General features: G+C 35.6%; 1 protein-coding gene across 5 annotated transcripts in view; it reads left to right on the forward strand.

The window, feature by feature from the left end:
• VRK2 (VRK serine/threonine kinase 2) overlaps positions 1-23,056 on the forward strand; it is an 81,855-nt gene that overhangs the window by 27,038 nt on the left and 31,761 nt on the right. For all 5 annotated transcript variants that reach the window (XM_090281327.1, XM_090281326.1, XM_090281324.1 and 2 more), the window contains exon 8: positions 20,719-20,851. In XM_090281327.1, coding sequence (XP_090137453.1) covers positions 20,719-20,851 — 133 coding nt within the window. The remainder of the gene's footprint in view (positions 1-20,718; positions 20,852-23,056) is intronic.

Here is a 23,056-nt window from a genome sequence, read left to right on the forward strand (position 1 = left end):
AAGTGATTACCATAATCAAGACATTCATCACCTCACATAGTTAGCCTTTTTTCTGTTTTGTTTTGTGATAAGAACACTTAAGACCTACTCTTTCAGCAAATTTGCAGCATACAGCATGTTAACAATCATCACCATAAGATCCCCAAAACTTACTCATCTTCTCTCTAAAAATTTGTACTGTCAGACCAACATCTCCCCATTTCCTTCACCCACCCCACCCCTGACAACCACTGTCTACTCTCTGGTTCTATAAGTTTCACTCTTTCACATGCTTCATATAAGTGAGATCATACAGTGTTTGTCTTTCTGTGTCTGGCTTATTTCACTTAGCATAATAGCTTCTGGGTTCTTTCATGTTGTTGCAAATGACACATTTCTTTCTTTTTATGGCTGAATAACACTCCACTGCAATATATGTATGTATATATCACATTTTCTTTATCAGTGGGCACTGTTTGTTTACATATCTTGGCTATTGTGAATAATGAATTAGTAACATGGGAGTGCAGGTATCTCTTCAAGATGATGATTTCTTTTGCTTTGGATTATACCCAGAAGTGTGGGATTTCTATTTTTTTATTTTTTTTGAGAAACTTCCATATTGTTTTCTATAATAACTGTACCAATTTACATTCCCACCAACAGTGTGCAGGGTTCCCTATTTTCCACAACCTCACCAACATTTATCTCTATCTTGTCCTTTTGATAATAGCCACCCTAACAGGTGTGAGGTGATGTCTCATTGTGATTTTGATTGTTACTTCCTTGATGATTAATAATGTTGAGCACCTTTTCATATACCTGTTGGCCCTTTGCATGTCTTCTTTAGGGAAATGCCATTTGGGTCTCTTGCCCCATTTTTAATTGGGTTATATGGGTTTTTCTTCTTGTTGTTAATGAGTTACACAAGTTCTTATATATTTTGGATATTAACCCTTTATCACATACATGGTTTGCAAATATTTTCTCCCATTCCATAGGTTGTCTTTTCATTTTGTTGATTATTTTCTTTACTGTGTAGAGTAGAATCTTTTTAGTTTGATAACAGTCTTACTTGTTTGTTTTGGTTCTGTCACCTGTACTTTTGGTATAAATTGCAAAAAAGTCATTGCTAAGACCTGTGTTTATGGATAGGAAGAATCAGTACTGTTAAAATACCCATACTACCCAAAGCAATCTACAGATTTAATGCAATCCCTATCAAAATTTCAATGTCATTTTTCATAGAAAGAAAGAATCCTAAAATTGGTATGGAACCACAAAAGACCCTGGTCAAAGCAATCTTGAGAAAGAACAAAGCTGGGGATGTTATAGTTCCTGATTTCAAACTATATTACAATGCTAGAATAATGGAAACAGTTTGCTATTGGCCTAAAAAACAGACACAGACCAATGGAGTGGAATAGAGAGCTCAGAAGTAAACCCAGGTATATATAATCAAATAATCTTTGACCTGGGCACCAAGAATATAAAATGGGAAAAGGAAAGTCTCTTCAATAAATGATGGGAAAGCTGGATATCCACATGCAGAAGAATGAAATTGGACTCTCATCTTACACTATAAACAGAAATTAACCCCAAATGGATTCAAGACTTAAATGTAAGATATGAAATGATAAAACTAGTAGAAAACATAGGGGAAAAGCTTAATTTTAATTATTTTAAAGTTTAATAGTTATTTGTGGCTAGTGGCCACTGTATTAGACAGGAGAAATTTAAAAAGTTAAAAATGTTGAGTCTGATAAAAAAATTACAAAAAATATAGTTGAATATTTAACTGAACTTGACAGAAATTTCTAAAAAATATGAAAGAAAAAACTTAGAAAATATTGAGAAATTTCAAGTCATAAGCTGTATATTTAAAAAATTGTAATAATGAGAGGGAAATGAAAAACTGAAAGTTATAACAGATATTTGAAGATATATAGCAAGATCTAAAAAAATTAATTAAAACACCAAATACTTTCTTAAAACAATGATTAAAAGGAATGAATAATAGAACAGAGAAGAAATACAACTGTCCAGGAAAAATAGGCAACATTTTTAAAGAACTTCTCAATTGAAAAAGTCTAAAAATATAATCTGATTATATTGAGGCTGATGAGATGTAGAATGCCAGCGGGAATGTAAATTCCGTGAGAGTAGAAGGAAGTAAGTTAATGGAAGGGCAATTTAGCAATATATATTAAAAGCCTTTACAAGTTTGCATACTTTTTTTAAGGGTAGGTTTATTAATGTAAAATTTACAAACAGTAAAGTTCACCCTTTCAGATCTTCAGTTTCATGTGTTTTGACACCTGTATATCATATAATCACCATTATAATCAAGATATAGAGCATTTCTATCATCCTCAAAAGTTCTCTTACTTCCCTCTGTAGTCTGTCCCCTTTTCTCACTCCCAGCCCCTGGCAGTGATTTCTGCCCTTATATTTTTTGCATTTTTAGCAATGTCATATAATTGAATTATAGGACATGTACTCTCTTGGTCTGGTTTCCTTCACTTAGCATAATGTTTTTGAGATTTATGAATGCTGTTGTTCATTAATACTTTATTCCACTTTAATGATATGTAGCATTCTATTGAAAATTAGTACACTCGCTTCATCTGTTTCCCTGTTGATGGATATTTGTGTTGTTTCCAGTTTCTGACAATTATGAATCAAGTTTCTATCAGCATTTACATACAGGTTTTGGTATAGTTATACGAGGGGGAACCGCCTCGTATAACTTGAGTTTATTCTGATGTGTGGTGTAAATTGGTGGTCTAGTTTCATTTTTTTGCGTGTCCCTGTCCAGTTCTCTTGACACCATTTGTTGAAGAGGCTCTTCTCACTCCATTTGATGTTCCTTCCCCCTTTGTCAAATATTAGTTGACCATATAGACCTGGGTTTATTTCTGGCTCTTTATTTTGTGTCATTGATCTATATGTCTCTTCTTATGCCAGTACCAGATTGTTTTGATTACTGTGGCCTTGTAGTATAGTTTGGTATCAGGTATTGTGATTCCTCCTATAGTGTACTTCTTCCTCAAGATTGCTGTGGCTATTTGGAGTCTTTTTTGGTTCCATATTAATTTTTGAAGTATTTGTTCTAGGTCTGTGAAATATGTCATTGGTATTTTAATAGGGATTTCGTTGAATCTATAAATTGCTTTGGGTAGTATGGACATTTTAATGATGTTGATTCTTCCCATCCATGAACATGGTATATGCTTCCATTTATTTGTATCTTCCTTCTTTCTTCAGCATTATGTAGTTTTCTGAGTACAGGTCTTTTACCTCCTTGGTTAAGTTTATTCCTAGGCACTTTATTTTTCTTGTTGCTTTGGTAAATGGGATATTTTTTTCTAGTTTCTATCTCTGATATTTTATTGTTGGTGTACAGAAATGCCTTCAATTTCTGAATATTGACTTTGTACCCTGCTGTTTTGCCAAATTCATTTATTAGGTTGAGTAGTTTTTTTGTGGAGTTTGTAGAGTTTTCTATGTACACTATCATGTAATCTGCAAATAATGACAATTTTAATTCCTGTTTCCCAATTTGGATTACTTTTGTTTCTTTTTCTTGTCTGATTGCTGTGGCTAGAACTTTCAAGACTGTTGAATAGGAATGGGGAGAGTGGACAGCATAGTCTTGTTCCTGACCTCAGAGGGAATGCTTTCAGTTTTTGCCCATTGAGTATGATGTTGGCGTCAGGTTTCTCGTATATGGCCTTTATTATGTTGAGGTATGATCCCTCTATTCCCATTTTGCTGAGTGCTTTCATCATAAATGGGTGTTGTACTTTATCAAATGCTTTTTCCGCATCTATTGATATAATCATGTGGTTTTTGTCTTTCATTTTGTTTATGTGGTGTATTACATTTATTGATTTGTGAATATTAAACCATTCTTGAATCCCTGGGATGAATCCCACTTGATCGTGGTGTATGATCTCTCTAATGGGTTGCTGGATCCAGATTGCCAATGTTTTGTTGAGGATTTTAGCATCTATGTTCATCAGCAATATTGGCCTGTAGTTTTCTTTCTTTGTTGTGTCTTGACCTGGTTTTGAAATTAGGCTAATACTGGCTTCATAGAATGAGTTTGGGAGTCTTTCCTCTTCTTGGATTTTTTGGAATAGTCTGAGAAGGATAGGAGTTAGTTCTTTCCTAAATGCTTTGTAAAATTCTTCTGGGAAGCCATCTGGTCCAGGGCTTGTGTGTGCCGGGAGTTTTTTGATTACTGCTTCAATTTCACTAGTTGTTATTGGTCTGTTCAGGCTTTCTACTTCTTGATTCACTTTGGAAGATTATATGTTTCCAGAAATTTGTCATTTCATCTAGGTTGTCAAATTTCTTGCCATACAGTTGTTTGTAATAATTTCTTACAATTCTTTGTATTTCTGCGGTATCGATTGTGATTTCTCCTTTTTCATTTATGATATTATTTATTTGGGTTCTTTTTTTCTTGATGAGCCTGGTTAAAGGCTTGTCAATTTTGTTTATCTTTTCAAAGAACCAGCTCTTGGTTTTATTGATTTTTTTGAATTGTTAGTTTAGTCTCTATGTCATTTAATACTGCTCTGATCTTGATGATTTCCTTCCTTCTGCTCACTCTGGGCTTTGTTTGTTGTTGTTCCTCTAATTCTTGTAGCTGTATGATTAGATTTTTTATTAGAGATTCTTCTGTTCTTTTTATGTAGGCCTTTATTGGTGTGAACTTTCCTCTCAGGACTACTTTTGCTGTATTGTATCCCATAGGTTTTGGGTTGTTGTGTGTTCATTATCATTTGTTTCCAGAAACTTTTTGAATTCTTCCTTGATGTCATTGTTAACCCATTCATTATTTAATAGCATGTTATTTATTCTCCATGAGTTTGAATGTTTTTGAGTTTTTTCCTTGAGGTTGATTTCCAGCTTTAAGCCATTGTGATCTGAGAAGATGCTTGATATAATTTCAGTTTTCTTGAATTCGTTGAGGCTTGTTTTGTGTCCTACCATGTGGTCTGTCTTTGAAAATGTTCCATGTGCACTTGAGAAGAATGTATATTTTGGTTCTTTGGGGTGAAAAGTTCTATATATATCAACTAAGTCCATTTGATCTAGAGTGTTGTTCAGTGCCTCATTATCTTTGGTGTTTCTTTGCTTCAAAGATCTGTCCATTGTTGACAATGGGGTGTTAAAGTCCCCTACTATGAGTGTGTTGCTGTCTATATACTTCCTGAACTCTTTCAAAATTTTCCTTACATATTTGGGTGCTTCTATGTTGGGTGCATATATGTTTACAAGGATTATATCTTCTTGATGGGTTATTCCCTTAAATATTATGAAATGTCTATCTTTGTCTCTTTTTATGGCCTTTGCTGTGAAATCTGTTTTGTCTGATATGAGTATTGCTACCCCAGCTTTTTTTTTCATGTTCATTTGCTTGAAATATTTTTGTCCATCCCTTCACTTTCCGTTTGTGTAGATCTTTTGTTCTAAGGTGGGGGTGTCTTGTAGACAGCATATATGTGGGTCATGCTTTCTAATCCATTCAGCTATCCTATGTCTTTTCATTAGTGCATTTAATCCATTTACATTTAAGGTTATTATCGATAGGTACTTATTCATTGTCATTTTCCCCATTTGTACTTGTGTTTCCTCTCGGTCTCTCTCTCTCTCTCTCTCTCTCTCTCTCTCTCTCTCTCTCTCTCTCTCTCTCTCTGTTTCTTCATCTTCTTAAAGCAGACCCAATAGCATCTCTTGTAGTGCTGGTTTGGTAGAGGTGTATTCTTTTAGCCTTCTTTTGTCTGGGAAACTCCTTATTTCACCTTCCATTTTGAATGAGAGCCTTGCTGGATAGAGTATTCTCGGTTGCAGGCCTTTGTTTTTCATTGCTTGAAATATTTTTTGCCATTCCCTTCTGGCTTGTAGTGTTTCTGCTGAGAAATCTGATGATAGCCTTATTGGAGTTCCCTTGTATGTTCTTAGCTGTTTCTGTCTTGCTGCTTTTAGATTCTTTCTTTGTCTTTCAATGTTGCCATTTTAATTATGATGTGTCTTGAAGTGGGCCTGTTGGGGTTCAACTTCATTGGGACCATCTGTGCTTCCTTGACTTGTGTGACTTTTTCTCTCCTCATGTTAGGGAAGTTTTCTGTCATTAGTTTTTCAAACAGGTTTTCTATTCGTTGCTCCTCTTCTTTGCCTCTGGTATTCCTATGATATGGATATTATTACATTTCATGTTGTCCTGCAGCTCTCTTAAAAACTCTTCATTCTTTTTCAGTCTTTTTTCATTTTGTTATACTGTCTGGGAATTTTTTTCTATGTTGTCCTCCAACTTGCTGATCTGATCTTCTGCTTCCTCTAGCTTGCTTTTAATTCCTTATACTGTGTTCTTCAATTCAGAAATTGTATTCTTCATTTCCTCCTGGCCCTTATTGATAGCTTCTATGTCCTTTGTCATACTGGTGTAATTCTCGGTAAGTTCCATGTAGTTTACCTGGAGTTCCTTGTAGATTCCCTAGAGTTTTTTGTAGTTTTCTTTGAGCTCACTGAGCTCATTGAGCTTCTCTATAATCCATGTTTTGAATTCCATGTCTAATAGTTTACTTTCCTCTATTTCATTTAGCACTCTTTCTGGGGATCCTTCTTTCCTTTAGATGGGGGGTTGTTTCCCTGTCTCCACATTTTTATGACTCTTCTTGTTTGTTGCTGCTTTTTAGATTGATCTGCACTTCCTGTATCTGCCCCTGGTGGCATCAGACTGTGTGCCAGTCTGGGCCTAGGCAGCCTGTTGGAGACTTCCAGGGATCTACTGCCTTTGTCTGTCTCCATTAGTTGTTACTCTATTCAATCTGTGATCAGCCATCAGGTTAAGCACCAAGGGTGGAGCAGATTCATTCCTGTAGTTGGGGCCTTTGCTTCCCCTCAGGTTGATGCCACTTGGAGGGGAATGGTCTGCCTGCAGTATGGGGAATGAGTCAGCACTGGGACCCGGTCCGCTGCTCCCTCAGTTCTCCACTCAAACCCACCACCCTAAATTCTCCCCAAGCGCCTCTAGTCCTCTCTGCCCTCCCTCTGCTTGAGCCCAGGGTAAGTGGGTGCCAAACTACTTTCGTACATGATCCACTTAAGAGCTCTTTTTCTGCAATTGTTTCTTTCAGGTCAGCAAAAAACCCTGTGGCTTTTCGCTTTTCACAGTCGGATGCTATTTTACTTTCTGCTCTGTTGCTGTAGGCTGGGAATCCCAGCTAGAGCTTTAGACCCTGCCCTTCTCAGGGGGAATCCCCGGCTGCTGAGCTGTTTCTCAGTTCTTTCAGCTGCCACCTGTGGGAGCCCAGCCAGCCCTTTCGTGTCTCTGCACTTCCTACCAGTCACGTTTTGATGAAGCGGCCTTTTCTGTCTCTCTGTGGTTATAAGACTTCTCTCCAGCTAGTGTTCAGTTGGTTATTCTGGATGATTTCTCCACAGTTAAGTTGTAAGTCCAGATTGGTTCTGGGAAGAGGTTAGTGTAGCTTCCACTTACTCCTCCGCCATCTTGGATTCCACTTAATTAGAAATTAATATTAAATTATATTGAGAAACGTCTTACAGTAGAGGTACATCTTCAGAAAAGACTATGTATATAAATTTCTTCTAATATTCTCAATATTTATTGTATACTAGGCATTATGTTATATTCTTTTAAAAATTTTCTAATTTATGCTTTCTTGATAGATAGTAGATATCATTCTCTTAGACTACCTAACAAGTTCTGTTTCTCACCTCACTGACTTTAGAATATAATATGCTGTTGCACAATTGAGTATTAGAAAGTTAGGCTTCCAGGAGCTGATATACATAGTATTTGGAAACCTAATGTGCCTGACTTCATTGCTTATAATGGCATTACCAGAAATGGTATTGACTGGTGGTTCTGTCATTGAGTACCACCCATTTAGCTATATCTCCTGGTATCACTAGTGCAGAAAGTTGAACCATTTTAAGTAAAATCAGAGTTTATACACATTTTTTATTTCAGTAGTGCAGATGCTCTCTCACATGTGGAAGGCCACCCCTTTGTTGATGTTAGAAGCATGTTGTCTTTCGCACCAGCTGATACTTCTGCTCTTGCATGAAGCCTTTCTGGGTGATTCTGGTCTATACTGATCTTCACCGTTTGTGGTTTCCTTTAGCTTCTCATGTGCATCTTAAACACATGAGCACTCAAGTCTCATTTGTTCTGTGTTGTCTTATATTCCAAACTAGAATGTATTCCCTGAGGCTTATAGGTACGTATACTTCTCTTCCTTCTTTTGTATTCCTTTGAACACCTAAGTTAGTGTTCCTTTTGGAATAATCCTTCTAGAAATACTTCACTGACACCTCAGGATGTGAGGCCAGTCTTGATGCAGCAATACCTGTCATCTCACTTAGTGCCCAAGCACATTGATTGTTCAGTGCCTTGACCCTATCACACTCCATGTGTTTCTGCCCCTAAACTGCCTGCCCAGTTGAAGAGGAGGCTCTAACAGGCAGAGAAGGACAGTTTTTCATGTCAGTACCTGTAGTGATAAATGTGACTTAGGAAACCTGTGATTTTTAAAAAACACTTGTTTGATTACTGGGACTTGGGTGGAACTGAAAGCCAGGGACCAGGTTCTAGTCCCCATTCTGACACAGCAGAATTGCAACCTTCAGCAAATGATTTAACTGTGTGGACTTGGCCTTTGTGGGCCTAAAATGGGACTTGGACTAGGTGATCTCAGAAGCTCCTTCTAGCTCTTAAGATTCTGTGATTCTTTGAAAATGTGCCTTTCAAGCTCATTGCAAAAGTAATGTTTCTAACAATGTTTCCAGAGTGTCTTGACTATTGTTGCCTGGCCAAGGAAGTTAAGAAGTTTAAATTTAGACAAAATTTGACATTCTGGGAGCAGGAATTGTAGAAACTGACCTGTATCTGATGGCAAATATTCACTCAGATTCCCTAGGATATCCATAGGTTAAGGTCATAAGCCTCATTATAGTTGCTTGTTCACTGTTTGCTAGAGGGAATTTTAATGCAATCCATTTATCAATCACAGTTACTGGTAAGATGGAGTGTGAATGTGTTTGTAAGAATTTTGCATGATATGTGTACATATTATGGTTACCATTTAGAGATAGCATTTCCTTTGTTGAACACACAAAATTTAGTCCTGGCAGCATATGTCTGTATTTCACTATCTCCAGAGTAGTGTTGTATGTCTTAGCTTGATGATACCATAATATTACTAGATGGCACAGCTGGTAAGGCTACTTAAAAGTATTTTGATATTATGTGGATAGGGCTATACTCTAGATTGAAAAACATGGTTGTGTTTGTAGTCAGTTATAGCATGCATGTTGTTTTGTTTCTTCCTACTAAGATTCTGCCCTGTATTTTTAGTTAAGAATCTTTGAAATTTGTTCTTAAGATTTTAGTTAATTGAACATTAAAATTTTTTAAAATTTTGTTTTTAATTGGTTTTACAAAGAGAGAGAAAGGGAGAAAAAAGCAGAGGAGAGGGGGAGAGGGGCGAGAAGAATAGGGAGAGAGATTCTGTTGTTTCACTTACTTATGCATCCATTGGTTGCTTTTTGTGGTGCCCTGACCAGGGATGGAACTGCAGCCTTGGTGTATGGGGTTGGCGCTCTAAGCAACTGAGATACCCAGCCAGGGCCTGGAACCGTAAAATGATATGACTTTAATGTTATTGTAAAATGAACACTTTTACTGAATTTTTCGTCTCACTATAATTATTTGTCATATGAATTTGTTGTTTTTGAAATTTAATAGCTTGTATGTATCTGGCACTCATAGACCAGCTCTGCCAACTTACTATTTTGGGATTCTTTCAGTATGATTTGTCAAATGATAGTAAAGTCAGCCCCCAATTTTATTTCCATCAAATATTCGATAATGTATTAATACTACTATTTTTAACTCTGTTATCTGATACTTAATAGTGTTTCTGTTATCAGAATTTATTCTTAATATGTGCATATTAAGATACCTGATTTTAAACCAGGTTAGATTTATATTTAAAAGATTCTTAATACTATGCAAGTAACAGCTATCTGAATGTGGACTACTAGAGTCTTTTTGGAGGTGGTGATGAGCAGAAAATAGTGAAGAAAACAGCCTAATAATTATAATTTAGAAGCTGTGTCTCCATATTTAAAATTAATATTTGTGAAGCTTATTTGCCAGTACTGAGACTGTGGGACAAGTGAAAATCTGTTAGGTACACAGTTTAGCCTCAGGAAGATATATTTCTTTAACATTTTGTTTTGAAAAATTTTAAACATTCTGAATAATAGAGAATTCCATGTACCCATCTCTTTGACTTAAAATGTAAGGTTTTAAATTTTTATTTTATTTATTTTTTTGACTGAAAGGTTTTAAAATAAATTGTTGATAGCATGATATTTTGCCTCTAAATAATTATGTATACATTTTCAAAGTACACAGAAAATTCACCATGTTATAAAAATGCCATTATCACACTTAACAAAATTAACACCATTCCTTATTATCAAATACAGTTTTGTTTCTTTCACTTTCTTCTTTACCCTAAAATTCATGAGAAAATGGAAATATAGACAATTTATATTCTACTTGTACTTAATGTCTCTTTTCCTTCATTAAAACAAATGACACATTGCAGTAGACTTCCTTGCCACAGTTTCCCTTTCTGTAGTTGAGTAGCCTTTGTCATGTGATCTCTTTGGTCCCCTTTCATAGCCCCTGACTTCCTGGATAGAATCAGTTGTTAGCCACAAATCTGACTTAGGAAACTGTTGGTTCAAAACCAGGTAGTATGATTTTTTCAGTTAAATGCCCTTCAAGAAAGCAAGTTTCTAATCTTGCAACTAGAAAAACAGGGATTGTGTTTGATTCACTGATGTACATCTAGCAAGTGGCACGCAATGTGGCATATAATAAATTGATAAATAAATGAGTGAACAATGAGTAATTGAATAAGTTAATGTATAAATGAATTGATTAATCAATATTCAGGAGTAACAGATAAAGCCAACCAAGTAGAGCTGGACATGGTATAGCTAAGTCCAGTAAATAAGCCATTTGTACATTTCTTAAGTTCCTGTTAGAAGAAATTATCCACTGTGTCAAGAGATCTTTACTACTTAATATGGAATTATGAATGTTCCCTCAAGAGATGCTGAAGTTCTAATCCCTACTATCTGTGAATTTAAACTTATATGAAAATAGGGTATTTTTGAATTAAGATGACGTGGTTAGGGAAAACCCTAATCCAATATGATTATTTTTCTTATAAAAGGGGAGAGATGCATAGCAGAAAGATGATGTACAGAGACAGGGATGACTTCTACAAGCCAAAGAAGCTTAGGCAACAGGCATGGCCAGATGATCCCTCACAGCCAACAGGAGGACTCAACCCTGCTAAAGACCTTGATTTCAGACTTCTAGCCTCCAGAACTGGGAGACAATACATTTCTGTTGTTTAAGTCATCTAGTTTGTGGGACCTTGTTATAGGAATCCTGCAAAACTAGTACAGGGACTTAGACATAAACCTTCGATTGGAGGTTGAGAGAGTAACATTCCAGTTAATGCTAATAAAAATTTCACAATAATGTTCTGGTCCATGTAAGTTGTTAACACCTTAGCATGAATAGCAGTGTATTTTGGACACCAGGATAGAGAAAGAAAAAGGAAAGGGGGAAGGTAAGAACAGAGGACAGAAAGAATTATCCTCTTTTATTTTCCCTAGGGCCACTCCAGGAATGGCCAAATCAGTTAGTATGTTTAACATGATTTGTTCTTGCCCATAGGATCTCCATACAGTTAGTTCCTGAATATGTGTGGTGGGATCTCTGCTTTATAGCAGTCTCCTTGTTTATTCTAGAGCTCAATATTCTTGTTAAGGATAAGAAAGAAGATATACAAAGAGGGGGATTTACCTTTTCCTAATCCTCGGCAAAAGGTTTTATAGAAGATGGTGACTATTTGCAGACTTTTCAATTATGTTGGCAATTCATTGTAGAATAGTTAAGGCTAGAAATTCTGGAATCAGACTCTTGGCTTTGAGTTCTGGCTGCATCTCTTGTTAGCTCTTTGTTCTTAGCCATAATTTTGTACCTCTCTGTTCTTCCATTTCCAAATCTAAAAATAAGGATAATAGTACCTCCTTCATAGATATTTTAAGGATCAAGTGATTTAAACATGTGAAATTCTTAGACCAATATCAAGCACATAGTAAACAATCATTAAGTTATAGATAGAAAGTATTTCTTATTATTGTTATGCTTATGACAATAGAATTTTTATTTTGCTTCCTAAGAATTATTTAGATTTATGAAAAAAAGCCATATGATGTTCTGGTTAGATGTTAAGAAAATGGAATGGAGTTGGATTTAATGATTGTGATTTTTCCAGGTGTGCAGTTAAATCATAGACATCCTTCAAGTTTTAGGGAATAGAACATTCAGGGTCTGTTTCTTACATGAGGTAAAAAGATTTCATACTTTAGGAATGCATCTAACAAAGCACCTCTCCCCAAGAATATAGTTCCCAGGAGAGTTAATGCTGTTGAAAACTTAGTATTTGACTGTCAATAATCAATACAAGTTTATTGAGTTCCTACTGACTCTTACTGATCATATCACTTCTATTTCTGAAGGCCAGATGAACTCATGACCAAAGAGCTGTTTTGACCAAAATATTTGAGAATCTTGATTCACAGAAGGCTACATATAGGTGTTTTTGTTTTTGTTTTTCTTTTACCAGTTAGTATGGGAAAATGGCATTTCTGAATTCTGAATCAGTTCATTGAATTGTATAAATTGGATGGATTAAGACGTCCCCCTGTGTAGGGGCAATTAAAAAACTATGCAGTGCCCTAGAGGCTGTGCATGTAAGAATGACCTTTTTGCCCTGGCTAGTATGACTCAGTGGATTGAGTACTGGCCTGTGAACCAAAGGGTCACTGGTTTGATTCCCAGTCAGGGCACATACCTAGGTTGTGGGCCAGGTCCCCAGTGGGGGTGTTCGAGAGGCAACCACACATTGATTGTTCCTCTCTCGCTCTCTAAAAATAAATGAAATCTTAAAAACAAAAAAAGAATGGCCTTTTTGCTGGCTGCCTCAAATACTGTGTTTGAAAACAATAGCATTGTAATTAATGTAGAACAGGGAGGCTGTTTTGAATGCTGGATAATTCTGTTTTACGTAGACACAATTTATACATGGTGAACCTTTTTATTATAGCAATGATAGTCAAATACCAAGCTCTGAGAATGCTTCTGACATGTTGAAAAGTCTTAGGTTGAGATTTGATTTAGACAAAGAAGAAGACCATAAATTGAATGCAATTCAGATTATCCTCTTCCATTGCCTATTTCTTTCATTAAAGGACAGACACAAGTTACATGCTTTGATATCACATTGGAAATTATAAAGAGAGGGTATTATAGGTTCTTTTATATAATCCTTGAGAACTTATGTCAAAGAGACAAATTGGCAATAGACTATAATTGTAAAGGTTTTCTTTCGTAGGTGAGGGCATTTTTAATAAAGAAGCAATCCCTAGCCTCAAACTATTGAGGGAATTTACTCCCCAAAATCTGGAAAGCATATTAAGTCACAGCCCTCGTTGATCCAATAGGCCTTCATATGTTGCTAAAAGAACCAGGTTGGAATAGAAAAGCAGGTCATGGGGTCAAAATGCTAATGTTGTTTTGAATACTGGTCTAAAATATACCTCATTATTTTGTTATGATGCTTGAATTGATGCCATCCTTTAAGGGAGTCATAGACTTGGGCCTGATGCAGCAATAGATGGAGTGGCAAGATAATGATAAGAGACGCAGCTTCTCTGCCTTCTCTGCCACTTCTTCCTATAACCTCGTGGGTGTTTCTTTAAGTCTCTCTCTCAATGAATAGTAAGTATAAAGAAAAAGGATAAAATTCCAGATTTGAAGTATGAGTTATGAGATCTAGGAGGAAAAAAAACCCAGTATTAGAAGCAGATTTTTAAAAATATAAGCATGTGTTACATCTGTCATTAACCAGAAACTGCAGACTTTTTACAGAGGACTAAAAGATAAGGTCAAACTGTATTTTTGAAAAAAATGTATCTTCATGCTTATTCTAATAAGCATTATGTTTGAAAAGCAAGCTGGCAAGTTTTAAAAGCTGCATTATTTTGCCGAGGCTGAATAATGGTAATGCACATGTAACTGTGATTTTTAAGATAGTGAATCCATGTCGACACAAATGAAAACCCAGTAAGTTGCCTGGTGGTTAAAGGGCTCTACATGCTGGAAGGGGATTCAACGATAAGCAGGGAACCCAGGAAGCGTAAATTGTGAATCCAGGATGTATGGTAGGAGGTGGAGAAGAGCACGTGGGGTGTCGAATTGAGACAAAGGCCCTTCCCATGCAATTCACTGGAGAGAGGAGTTATCACAGGTGTCCTTTCATTGTTAGTTTCACCCACCCCTTTGGAAAAATAAAGCAATGTAAGAGCCTATAAGCATTAGGAAGCAAAGGAGATGGGAAGTAAAGGTTTAACTATAAGTACAGAACTTGAGGTTGTGACATACACCAGTAAAAATCTAGCTAGGTAAAATAGGATGTTGATTTTTGAGACAGGCTTGTTTAATATAGAAAAATTGTATTTTTTTATGGTCATCAAAGACAACTTTGTTCACATTTTCATTTGTTTAGAGCTTTTAATCAAGGCTGTAATTTACAGACCATCTATGTCAAATCCAGTTCTCAGAGAAGCAGATGCTGAGACAATTAGGTGTGCAAGGGCTTTATTGGGGGAAAAAGAATGTTTCCCATGAGGGATAAAAGGAGAAGAAGCATGATTGGACAGGGATGCTTTCAGAGCCAGGTGCTGGTATGACACCTGTGAAAGGAAACGGGGCAAGAAGGATTGAGCAGAGAGAGCTCAGACTCTGATCCAGTTCTGACAAAGTCTCAGCTAACCCATAAGGGACCAGCAGAGCAAAAAATGCCCAGTGGAAGAGTCTCTGATTGGGTAGAATTGGCCACACAATATCGCTGCCATAATCATTGTTTGCCAGGAGCTGCCCGGGAGAAGTGTGGCCTTGACTTCCATGTTCTGGTTGTTCCTAGTGATCCTGGCATGGGAGGTTTTCAGATTATTGCTCCTCATAGGTGAAAGGCCAGTTCATTCTAGCTGGGAATTACACCTCAGTGGCTGCTATACGGCCTTCAATAATAAGATAGTAAATAAAAAATTCATGAAAGCTTCAGCTCAGATTAGGTGTTTTGTGAGAATGCTAAGAAATTCACACAAACAGAACTCTTTGTAGAAGCTGCACTTGGTGAGTGTTGGGTGACTTGCATTAACTGAATATATCACATTACTTTTCACCTGTGAAATCTGGATAATGACACATATCATCCATGCCTACCTCACGAACTTATAAAAACATAAACATATCTAGGAAAGGTGAAAAAAAAAAAAAAAGAGTACACTGTAGAAATGTGAGAGGCAGTACAAGGTACCAGAAAGTTCTATGGAGGGAGAAGCAGGCAGGGCTGTCCTTTTACTCATGGAGAAAGGGCATGGTTATTAAATTCAGATTAAGTGACATAAAAAGAAAATTTAAAATGCATTAGGGAGCTGGTTTTAAATTTACTGTGTCTGGTCTTATTATAACACAAAGAATGGTCCTCCACCTGATTGGTGATCTTGAGTTTCCTACTACAAGCTTCTGAAACTAGGGGTATTATATATATTTATACTTAAAGTAAAAAATATTACCTAGCTGTTATTTTTGATTTCACAGGAAAAAAATGTAATGTAAAAAATGTTAACTGAAACCAAGTTCTGCTTTGCATTAGAGGTTGACAAACTTCTCAAAAGAGCCAGATACCAAATATTTTAGGCTTCTGTGGGTTTTGTGGGCCATGTTTGGGTCTCTGTTACATATTCTTTTTCTTTTGTATAGTCCTAAAAATGTAAAAATTGTTCATAGTTCAGGGCATACAAAAAAAGGACCTAGAATGCAAACGCTACTGTAGATTGAGTTATGCTTACTTATATTTACTTCAACAAAATTTCATAAATGGGCAGAATCCCAAATTATATGTTGTATTTAAATAAAGGACTTTAAAGTCATATTGGCATGGATTTGAATCCTTCTTCTATTCTTTACTAGCTCTGTGACTTAGGCAAGTTATTTAACTATTGGGATGCTCAGGTTCCTCATATCTAGGATAAGACCAAGCTACCTGGCTGGGTGATTGATTGGATTTAGTGAAATAATTTTTGAAAGGTATTTTGCTCAGTAGTTATCATATAATTAGAATCTCAACAAATGTTCCTTCCTTTCTTTCCTTCCTGATCTTGTTTGACATTACTCAGCCTTTTTTTCTTACTTTGAATTATTCTAACACAATTCTAAACTGTATTTCTATAAAATTATCTTAGTAGAAACTCCAACTTTGACCCAATATGAATAAAATAATTTGTCAATATTTTTTACTTTGTACAAATTATTGGCTTTACTACCTCTTATATCAAATCTCTACCCATCAAATGCAATCACTTCTGAATTTCCTTATTAGTTCTTCACAATCTATAATTTTAAAGTATTAATAGATTTTGGTAGTAAAACTTTCATGAGAATTTTAGAGAACTTAATTCGCATAAAATCTATAAGAATATAAATATTTTGAATCATAGGGTATACTAGTAGATAAAAATCCAAACTGAAAAAAAAAAAAAAAAGGGTTTACATAGTGGAGTGGAGATAGTTATTGGTTTTACTATGTTGTGCAATAGCTGCCTATGACTCTTTGGCTTCTACCCACAACTCTATTAAGACCACCAATTATGTACCGAATGTTGGAACACCTAATATAGAAAGCAGGTATTAACAGATCTAAAGGGAAAAATAGACAGGTGTAGTATAATTGTCAGGGCCTTCAATATCCCACTTTCAACAATGACTAGATTATCTAGACAGAACATAATTGGGGAAACATTGGGCTTAAACTATAATGTTAAACTAGATGGACCTGATAGACATACAATACATTGTATCCAACAACAATGGAATACACATTTTTCTCAAGTGCACATGAAACAATCTTTAGAATAGATTGTTTTAGGCCGTAGAACAAATCTTAATAAATTTAAGAGGATTGAAATCATATCAAGCAACTTTTCTAACCGCAATGAAATCAATTACAAGAGGAAGACTGTAATATTCACAAATATGTGGAGATTAAACAACATGCTCCTCAACAATCAGAGGGTCAAAGAAGAAGTCAAAAGGGAAATAAATACCTTCAGACAAATGGAAATGGAGACACAACATTATAAAGTTTATGGGACACAGCAAAAGTAGTTCTAAGAGGGAAGTTTATAGCAATAAACTTCTATATTAAGAAAAAAGGAAGACCTCAGATAAAACAACATAACTTTATACTTAAAGGACATAGGAAAAGAAGGACAAACTAAGCACAACATTAGTAAAAGGAAGGAAATAAGTTTCAGAGTGAAAACAAATGAAATAAGAGACTAAAAAGAGAATAGAAAAGATCAGTGAAACTGAGCTGTTTTTTTGTAAACAAACAAAATAAACCTTTAGCTACATCAAATGAAAAGTTTTTGCAGAGCAAAGGAAAACATCAAAAAAATAAAAAGGCAACTCACAGAATGGGAGAGCATGTTTGCCAATACATCTGATAAAGGGTTACTATCCAAAATTTATAAAGAACTTACAAAACTCAACACCAAAAAAAAAAAAAAAAAAACCCAAACAACCCAATTTTTAAAAATAGACAAAAGACCTGAACAAACACTTCTCCAAAGAACATACAGAGGGTCCACAGGCATATGAAAAGATGCTCAGTGTCACTAATCATTAGAGAAATGCAAATTAAAACCACAATGAGATATCTCACACCTGTGAGAAGGGCTATGATCAGTAAATCAACAAGTGCTGGCAAGAATGTGGAGAAAGCCCTTCTGCACTGTTGGTGAGAATGCAGACTGGTGCAGCCACTGTGGAAAGCAGCATAGAGATACATCAAAAAAGTAAAAATGGATCTGCCTTTCAACCCAGTGATCCCACTTCTGGGAATATATCCAAAGGAACCCAAAACACTAGTTTGAAAGAACATAAGCACCCCTATATTCATTGCAGCATTATTTACTATTGCCAAGATATGGAAGCAACCAAAGTATCCATCAGTAGATGAGTGGATAAAACAACTATGGGACATTTACACAATAGACTACTACTCGGACATAATGAAAAAGAAAATTTTATGCTTTGTGACAGTATGGATGGACCTGGAGAACATTGTTATGCTTAGTGAAATAAGCCAGTCTGAGAAAGACAAATATCATGATTCCACTCATATAGAATCTAATGAACAAACAGAACTAACAAGGAAAATAGAGACATACTCAGAAAGAGCAGGATGACAGCTAAGAGTTGGGGGAGGTTAAGGTGTGAAGAGATTGAGCAAAAAAAAAAAAAGGACTCGGCATGGACAACAGTGTGGTGATTGCAGGGGTGAGGGGGTATAAGGGGACTAAATGGTAATGGAAAAAAATACAGTAAAAAATTTTTAAAGAAGACCCAAATGAAATTAGGAATGAGAGAAGAGACATTACAATTAATAATGCAGATATAAGAATCATAAGAAACTTTTGTGAACAATTATATGCCAACAAATTAGATAACTAGAAGAAATAGATTGATTCCTAAAAACATACAACCTACCGAGATTGAATCATGAAGAAATAAAAAATCTGAACAGAACAATGACTAGTAAGGAGATTAACCTATAATAAAAAATCTCCCAACAAAGAAAAGTCCTTTCTCAAGGACCTGGGAGTCATCCCTTTAAAATGTAGTTTTTAAGAAACATGTGCTCCTATCCCTTCAGTCACTGAAGAAGGGTAGGAGCCCAAGCACCAATTAGCAAACATAGATAACCTAGCCACATTGACCAGCCTCCCCTAATGCCCTTCAGTACTTTTGACTAGCTCACCCCCAGCACTTAAAAACTTTCCCAGCTTTGTTTCAGTGGAGTTGAGTTTAATCTCTCCCCTATTGCACTGGTCTTGAATAATGTCTTCCTTGCCTTTTTAACTTGTGCATTGCAAGTTACTATGATCGAGAGGGAAAATTCTGGAGTCAGACTCTGGCTCCATTTTACTTCACAAGTCACATAAACTCACTAAGTTCAGTTTGCATGAGTAAACTGAAGATAATGGTACCTACTTCCAGGATTTCTGTGAGGATGGCCTAGGTTAATGGATGTAAAGCTCTTAGCATGCTCTGATGTATATTAGGTACTCCATGAAGTTTCAGTCTTATCTTTTTGGCTAGTGACTACATGGAAAGCTTTCTGATAGCTCTTTTCATTCATTCATTCATTCATTCATTCATAATATTGTAAACTTCTTTAGTGTATTCACTGTATGTTTGTTTGCTAAATTATCCATATGTACATTTCCAGGATCTACTTTGTAAAATGAAGTCTTATCAATTTAGTTCTTGAAATAAAGATGAAAATGCATCATAAATAGGGAAAGCAAGGAACCAGTTATGCATCTGATCCTGAAGTCGATTTGCATAGGGCAGAGGTGTCAGTTACTTCTGAGACCGTGCTGAGACAGCACATGTGGGCAAGAGAGATGATACTGAAATGCCATGTTTTCGAACATGCTAGAAAGCAGTGTTCTCCAACAAATGAAGAAAACTCTGTGCTCTTTGTATTTTGAAGTTCAAAATACCTCCTACGTAGGCTATCCTAAAGCCAAAAACTTAAACTAAAATTTAAATACTAAATTTTCTTTTAATAGATATTTTCAGATACAACTTGTTTTTCAATACTACTCTGTTGCCTTGTAGCTACATCATGAAATGTCTCAATCCTTAAATTTTAAAGAAATATATATGAAACAACACATTTTAAGAGTTGAAAAAGCTTTCTTTTGGGGGGGAGCATGATAACATGTAATTGGGAACTACTATATTTTGACATCATGACAGAATAAATATATAAGCAAAACAAGTTGCCTCCTCTTTCTCGAAAGTAATCAGAGGAAAAGTCACTTGATTTGCCTTCTGACTTAACAATTTATATTCTGTTTGGAAACCCTGCTTGCAATTCTGACTGACTTACAAAGATAACAGTGATGGTATGGATTGGTCTGAAAGGCCAAGGTACCACATTGATGTTCATTCTTAAATACGGACAACATGCTGGTGTTTTTTTGAGTCGTTACCTCTTAGTCTGTTCACTATCTTTATACTTCCTGTTAATGGAGGCTCCTATAACATTAGGTTTATATTGTTAGTTTGTTTGCTCTCATCTCTCCCTCCCTGCTTGAAACAATTTTGTTACAGGGAGAGGGTTACAGGAAAAGGCAGAGCCTCATAAGCTGTACGAATTCAGATAAAAAGTATATGGTTTATGATGTCTAGATACCCACCTGAAGGGGAGGGAATCCGGGAGCAAAATAAAAAGACTAACAGTCTAAGTCAGCTCAGAAACAAGATACGCCTGTGATCAAGTAAGGATTTAAGTTGGGAAGTTAGTTGTTATGGCCCCCAGTCGTATATATTTTATTCTAAGCATCATTTGGTTTAATAAAATGAAGATTTAGGGCTGCTCTTAACCTAACAGTTTCTTAAGACTTAATTATAAAGGTTATATTTTCAGAGGACAAAGCATTATTCATTTGTCTGTTCATGTCTTCCAGGTTTATCTTGCAGATTATGGACTTGCTTACAGATATTGTCCCAATGGGAACCACAAACAGTATCAGGAAAATCCTAGAAAAGGCCATAATGGGACGATGGAGTTTACCAGCTTGGATGCCCACAAGGGAGTAGGTGAGTTTCATTTTCTTTTTCTTATTTTTATTTCACAAGAATAATTAAAGAGTAATAAGACTTCATGAAATGACCTTTGCATAGTCACTGTGATGAGTGAGAGTGGTGGTGAGATTTTTATCAAAAGTAGTGAATTTGTGTATGCCATTGAGTATTTGTATTAACATGGGAGGAGATACAGACTGTGACAAATGAGAAAAAGGCAAAAAGGGTGTCAAGAAAGCAAAGCTTGATGCTGATTTTGGGCAGGAAATTACTAGTTTGTGTAGGTTCAACTTGGAGGCCAACAACTGGATTTTTATACTGTAGTGAATATTACAGATTTGGTAAAGGTACACATGTGAAGAGATATTTCTGTTTTTCACTGTGCCCTTATCAGAGCTTTGGAAGATACCATCTCTCAACAATCAGGACCTCTTTTCTGAAACTATAAAGTGTTAACTTGTGGAAATCTCTCCTAGTCTCTTTTCATATATCTTACTTATTTAAACTCACTTTGATGGTATTGGAAACACATTTGCAGGTAAATTACATACATAGCCTTTTTATTGGATATTGATTGTACTGCCTTGCATTCCAAGGCAGACTTAATTCAACAATTCCCTAATTAGTTAAAGTCATAACCTATGTCTTGTATTCATTTACCATTAATTAAACCTTAGCTGTTTATTACACTGCAGTCCAAATCCAATAGCCAACTCAGAAAGCCATGGAAAAGGAAGTAGGAGGTCAATATTGAAAATATATGGTGCAGAGTCCCACTGATGGCTGCTTTGCTCACAATCAATATGGTCAATGCAACTGTACTTTCTTAGTTGCTCTGTCAGCAAGACAAAAAGTCAATTCTAATGTTATGCTAGTAAAAAAAAGGGTGATTATTGAAAAACTTTGGCTTTCAAAATTATATTCTTTAAACTTTGGTTATAAAAGTATTTTCAAATATGCTAAACCATACAGATAATTTTAAACAGCTTTAAAAGAACCACATTTTCACCAAAAGGCAATTAGACAATTGTACTTGTTAATGACTGTTGAACTGTTACCCTAAACTGAGACTTTCTAACAAGTTTTACTTGGTGCAAACAACTGTAATATTATTGCTTTTTCTATTAAAAGGACCATTGACCATGTAATTCAGAGGGTCTTGATAGTTTTCCAGAGCAATTAAAACTCACCCTCGTTTAAGGTAGGCCAGTGGGAAAGTGAGACAAGTGCAAGAGTGTCAGGTGTATACTTTCATCCTTTCTGGAAGAATCATAGGCTAAATTTTCTGAAATAGAAATTAGCTTTTATCCTTTGGATTAGAGTAAAAGAAATCACTACATTACTTTTCAAGGATAGTTTGGTTAGAAAAGTAATGACCACTGAAATTAAGGAATGTTGTGTATTTTTTCACCATGTACATTGTTAATGAATCAATGAACATTTAAAGATATAAATGGGACATGGCTTTAATTAAATTAGAAATTTAGGAATCAAATGTTCATTGATAGTGAGTTCTTGTTAAATTTAAAATTCTTTTACTGTCAGTGGATTTTGTTCTTCACTTTTGCCACCAGATTTGTTAGTATAAAAGAATTTTCAGAAACCTGGGAGTGCTTTTTGCTAGTTGTATAACTGGAAATTATAGATTCTTAAGCATTTGTCTGGTTATGTGAACTTATGGTTGGACCACTTACTTCAGCTGGTAGGTCTAATCCTGATACGCTGTGGTTTTGATTATTAAAACAGCTAGGAAACCAGCGTGATTGTTGACTGGAGAGAAGAGGTGTTGCACATTGGCCTGGTTGAACGGTAGTAATTCTGAAAGTCCTCTACAATTATTCCATAGCTTAGGGCAGTGTTTTTATTGTACTGTCTTCATAAAAGGTTTGAACAAATTTTTATTCTGTAGTCCATTTAAAGTTGTTTTCTTTCTAAAGAATAATACATGTAATGAGTTGGGTAGATTTCACCATGCTAGGTCTTTGGGGGAGAATATTGAACTGAGAATGATGGAAGAAAGATAATGCCTCCTTGGGAGGACTATTCAGGGAAGAAACTATATTACAGATTTTTGGTATTCGTTGGAAAGTTATATACTGGAGTAAATAATTCATTTTTATAAGTTTCATAGGATTCCTGTAAGATTTCTTTAATGCATTTAAAATAGAATTCATATTAAACTTATAGGCATATCTATAATATCGACATATATAAATGCAT

This window comes from Furipterus horrens, unplaced genomic scaffold (genome assembly GCF_987537825.1).
Source record: "Furipterus horrens unplaced genomic scaffold, mFurHor1.1.pri manual_scaffold_6, whole genome shotgun sequence".
NCBI classification, from domain to species: Eukaryota; Metazoa; Chordata; class Mammalia; order Chiroptera; family Furipteridae; genus Furipterus; species Furipterus horrens.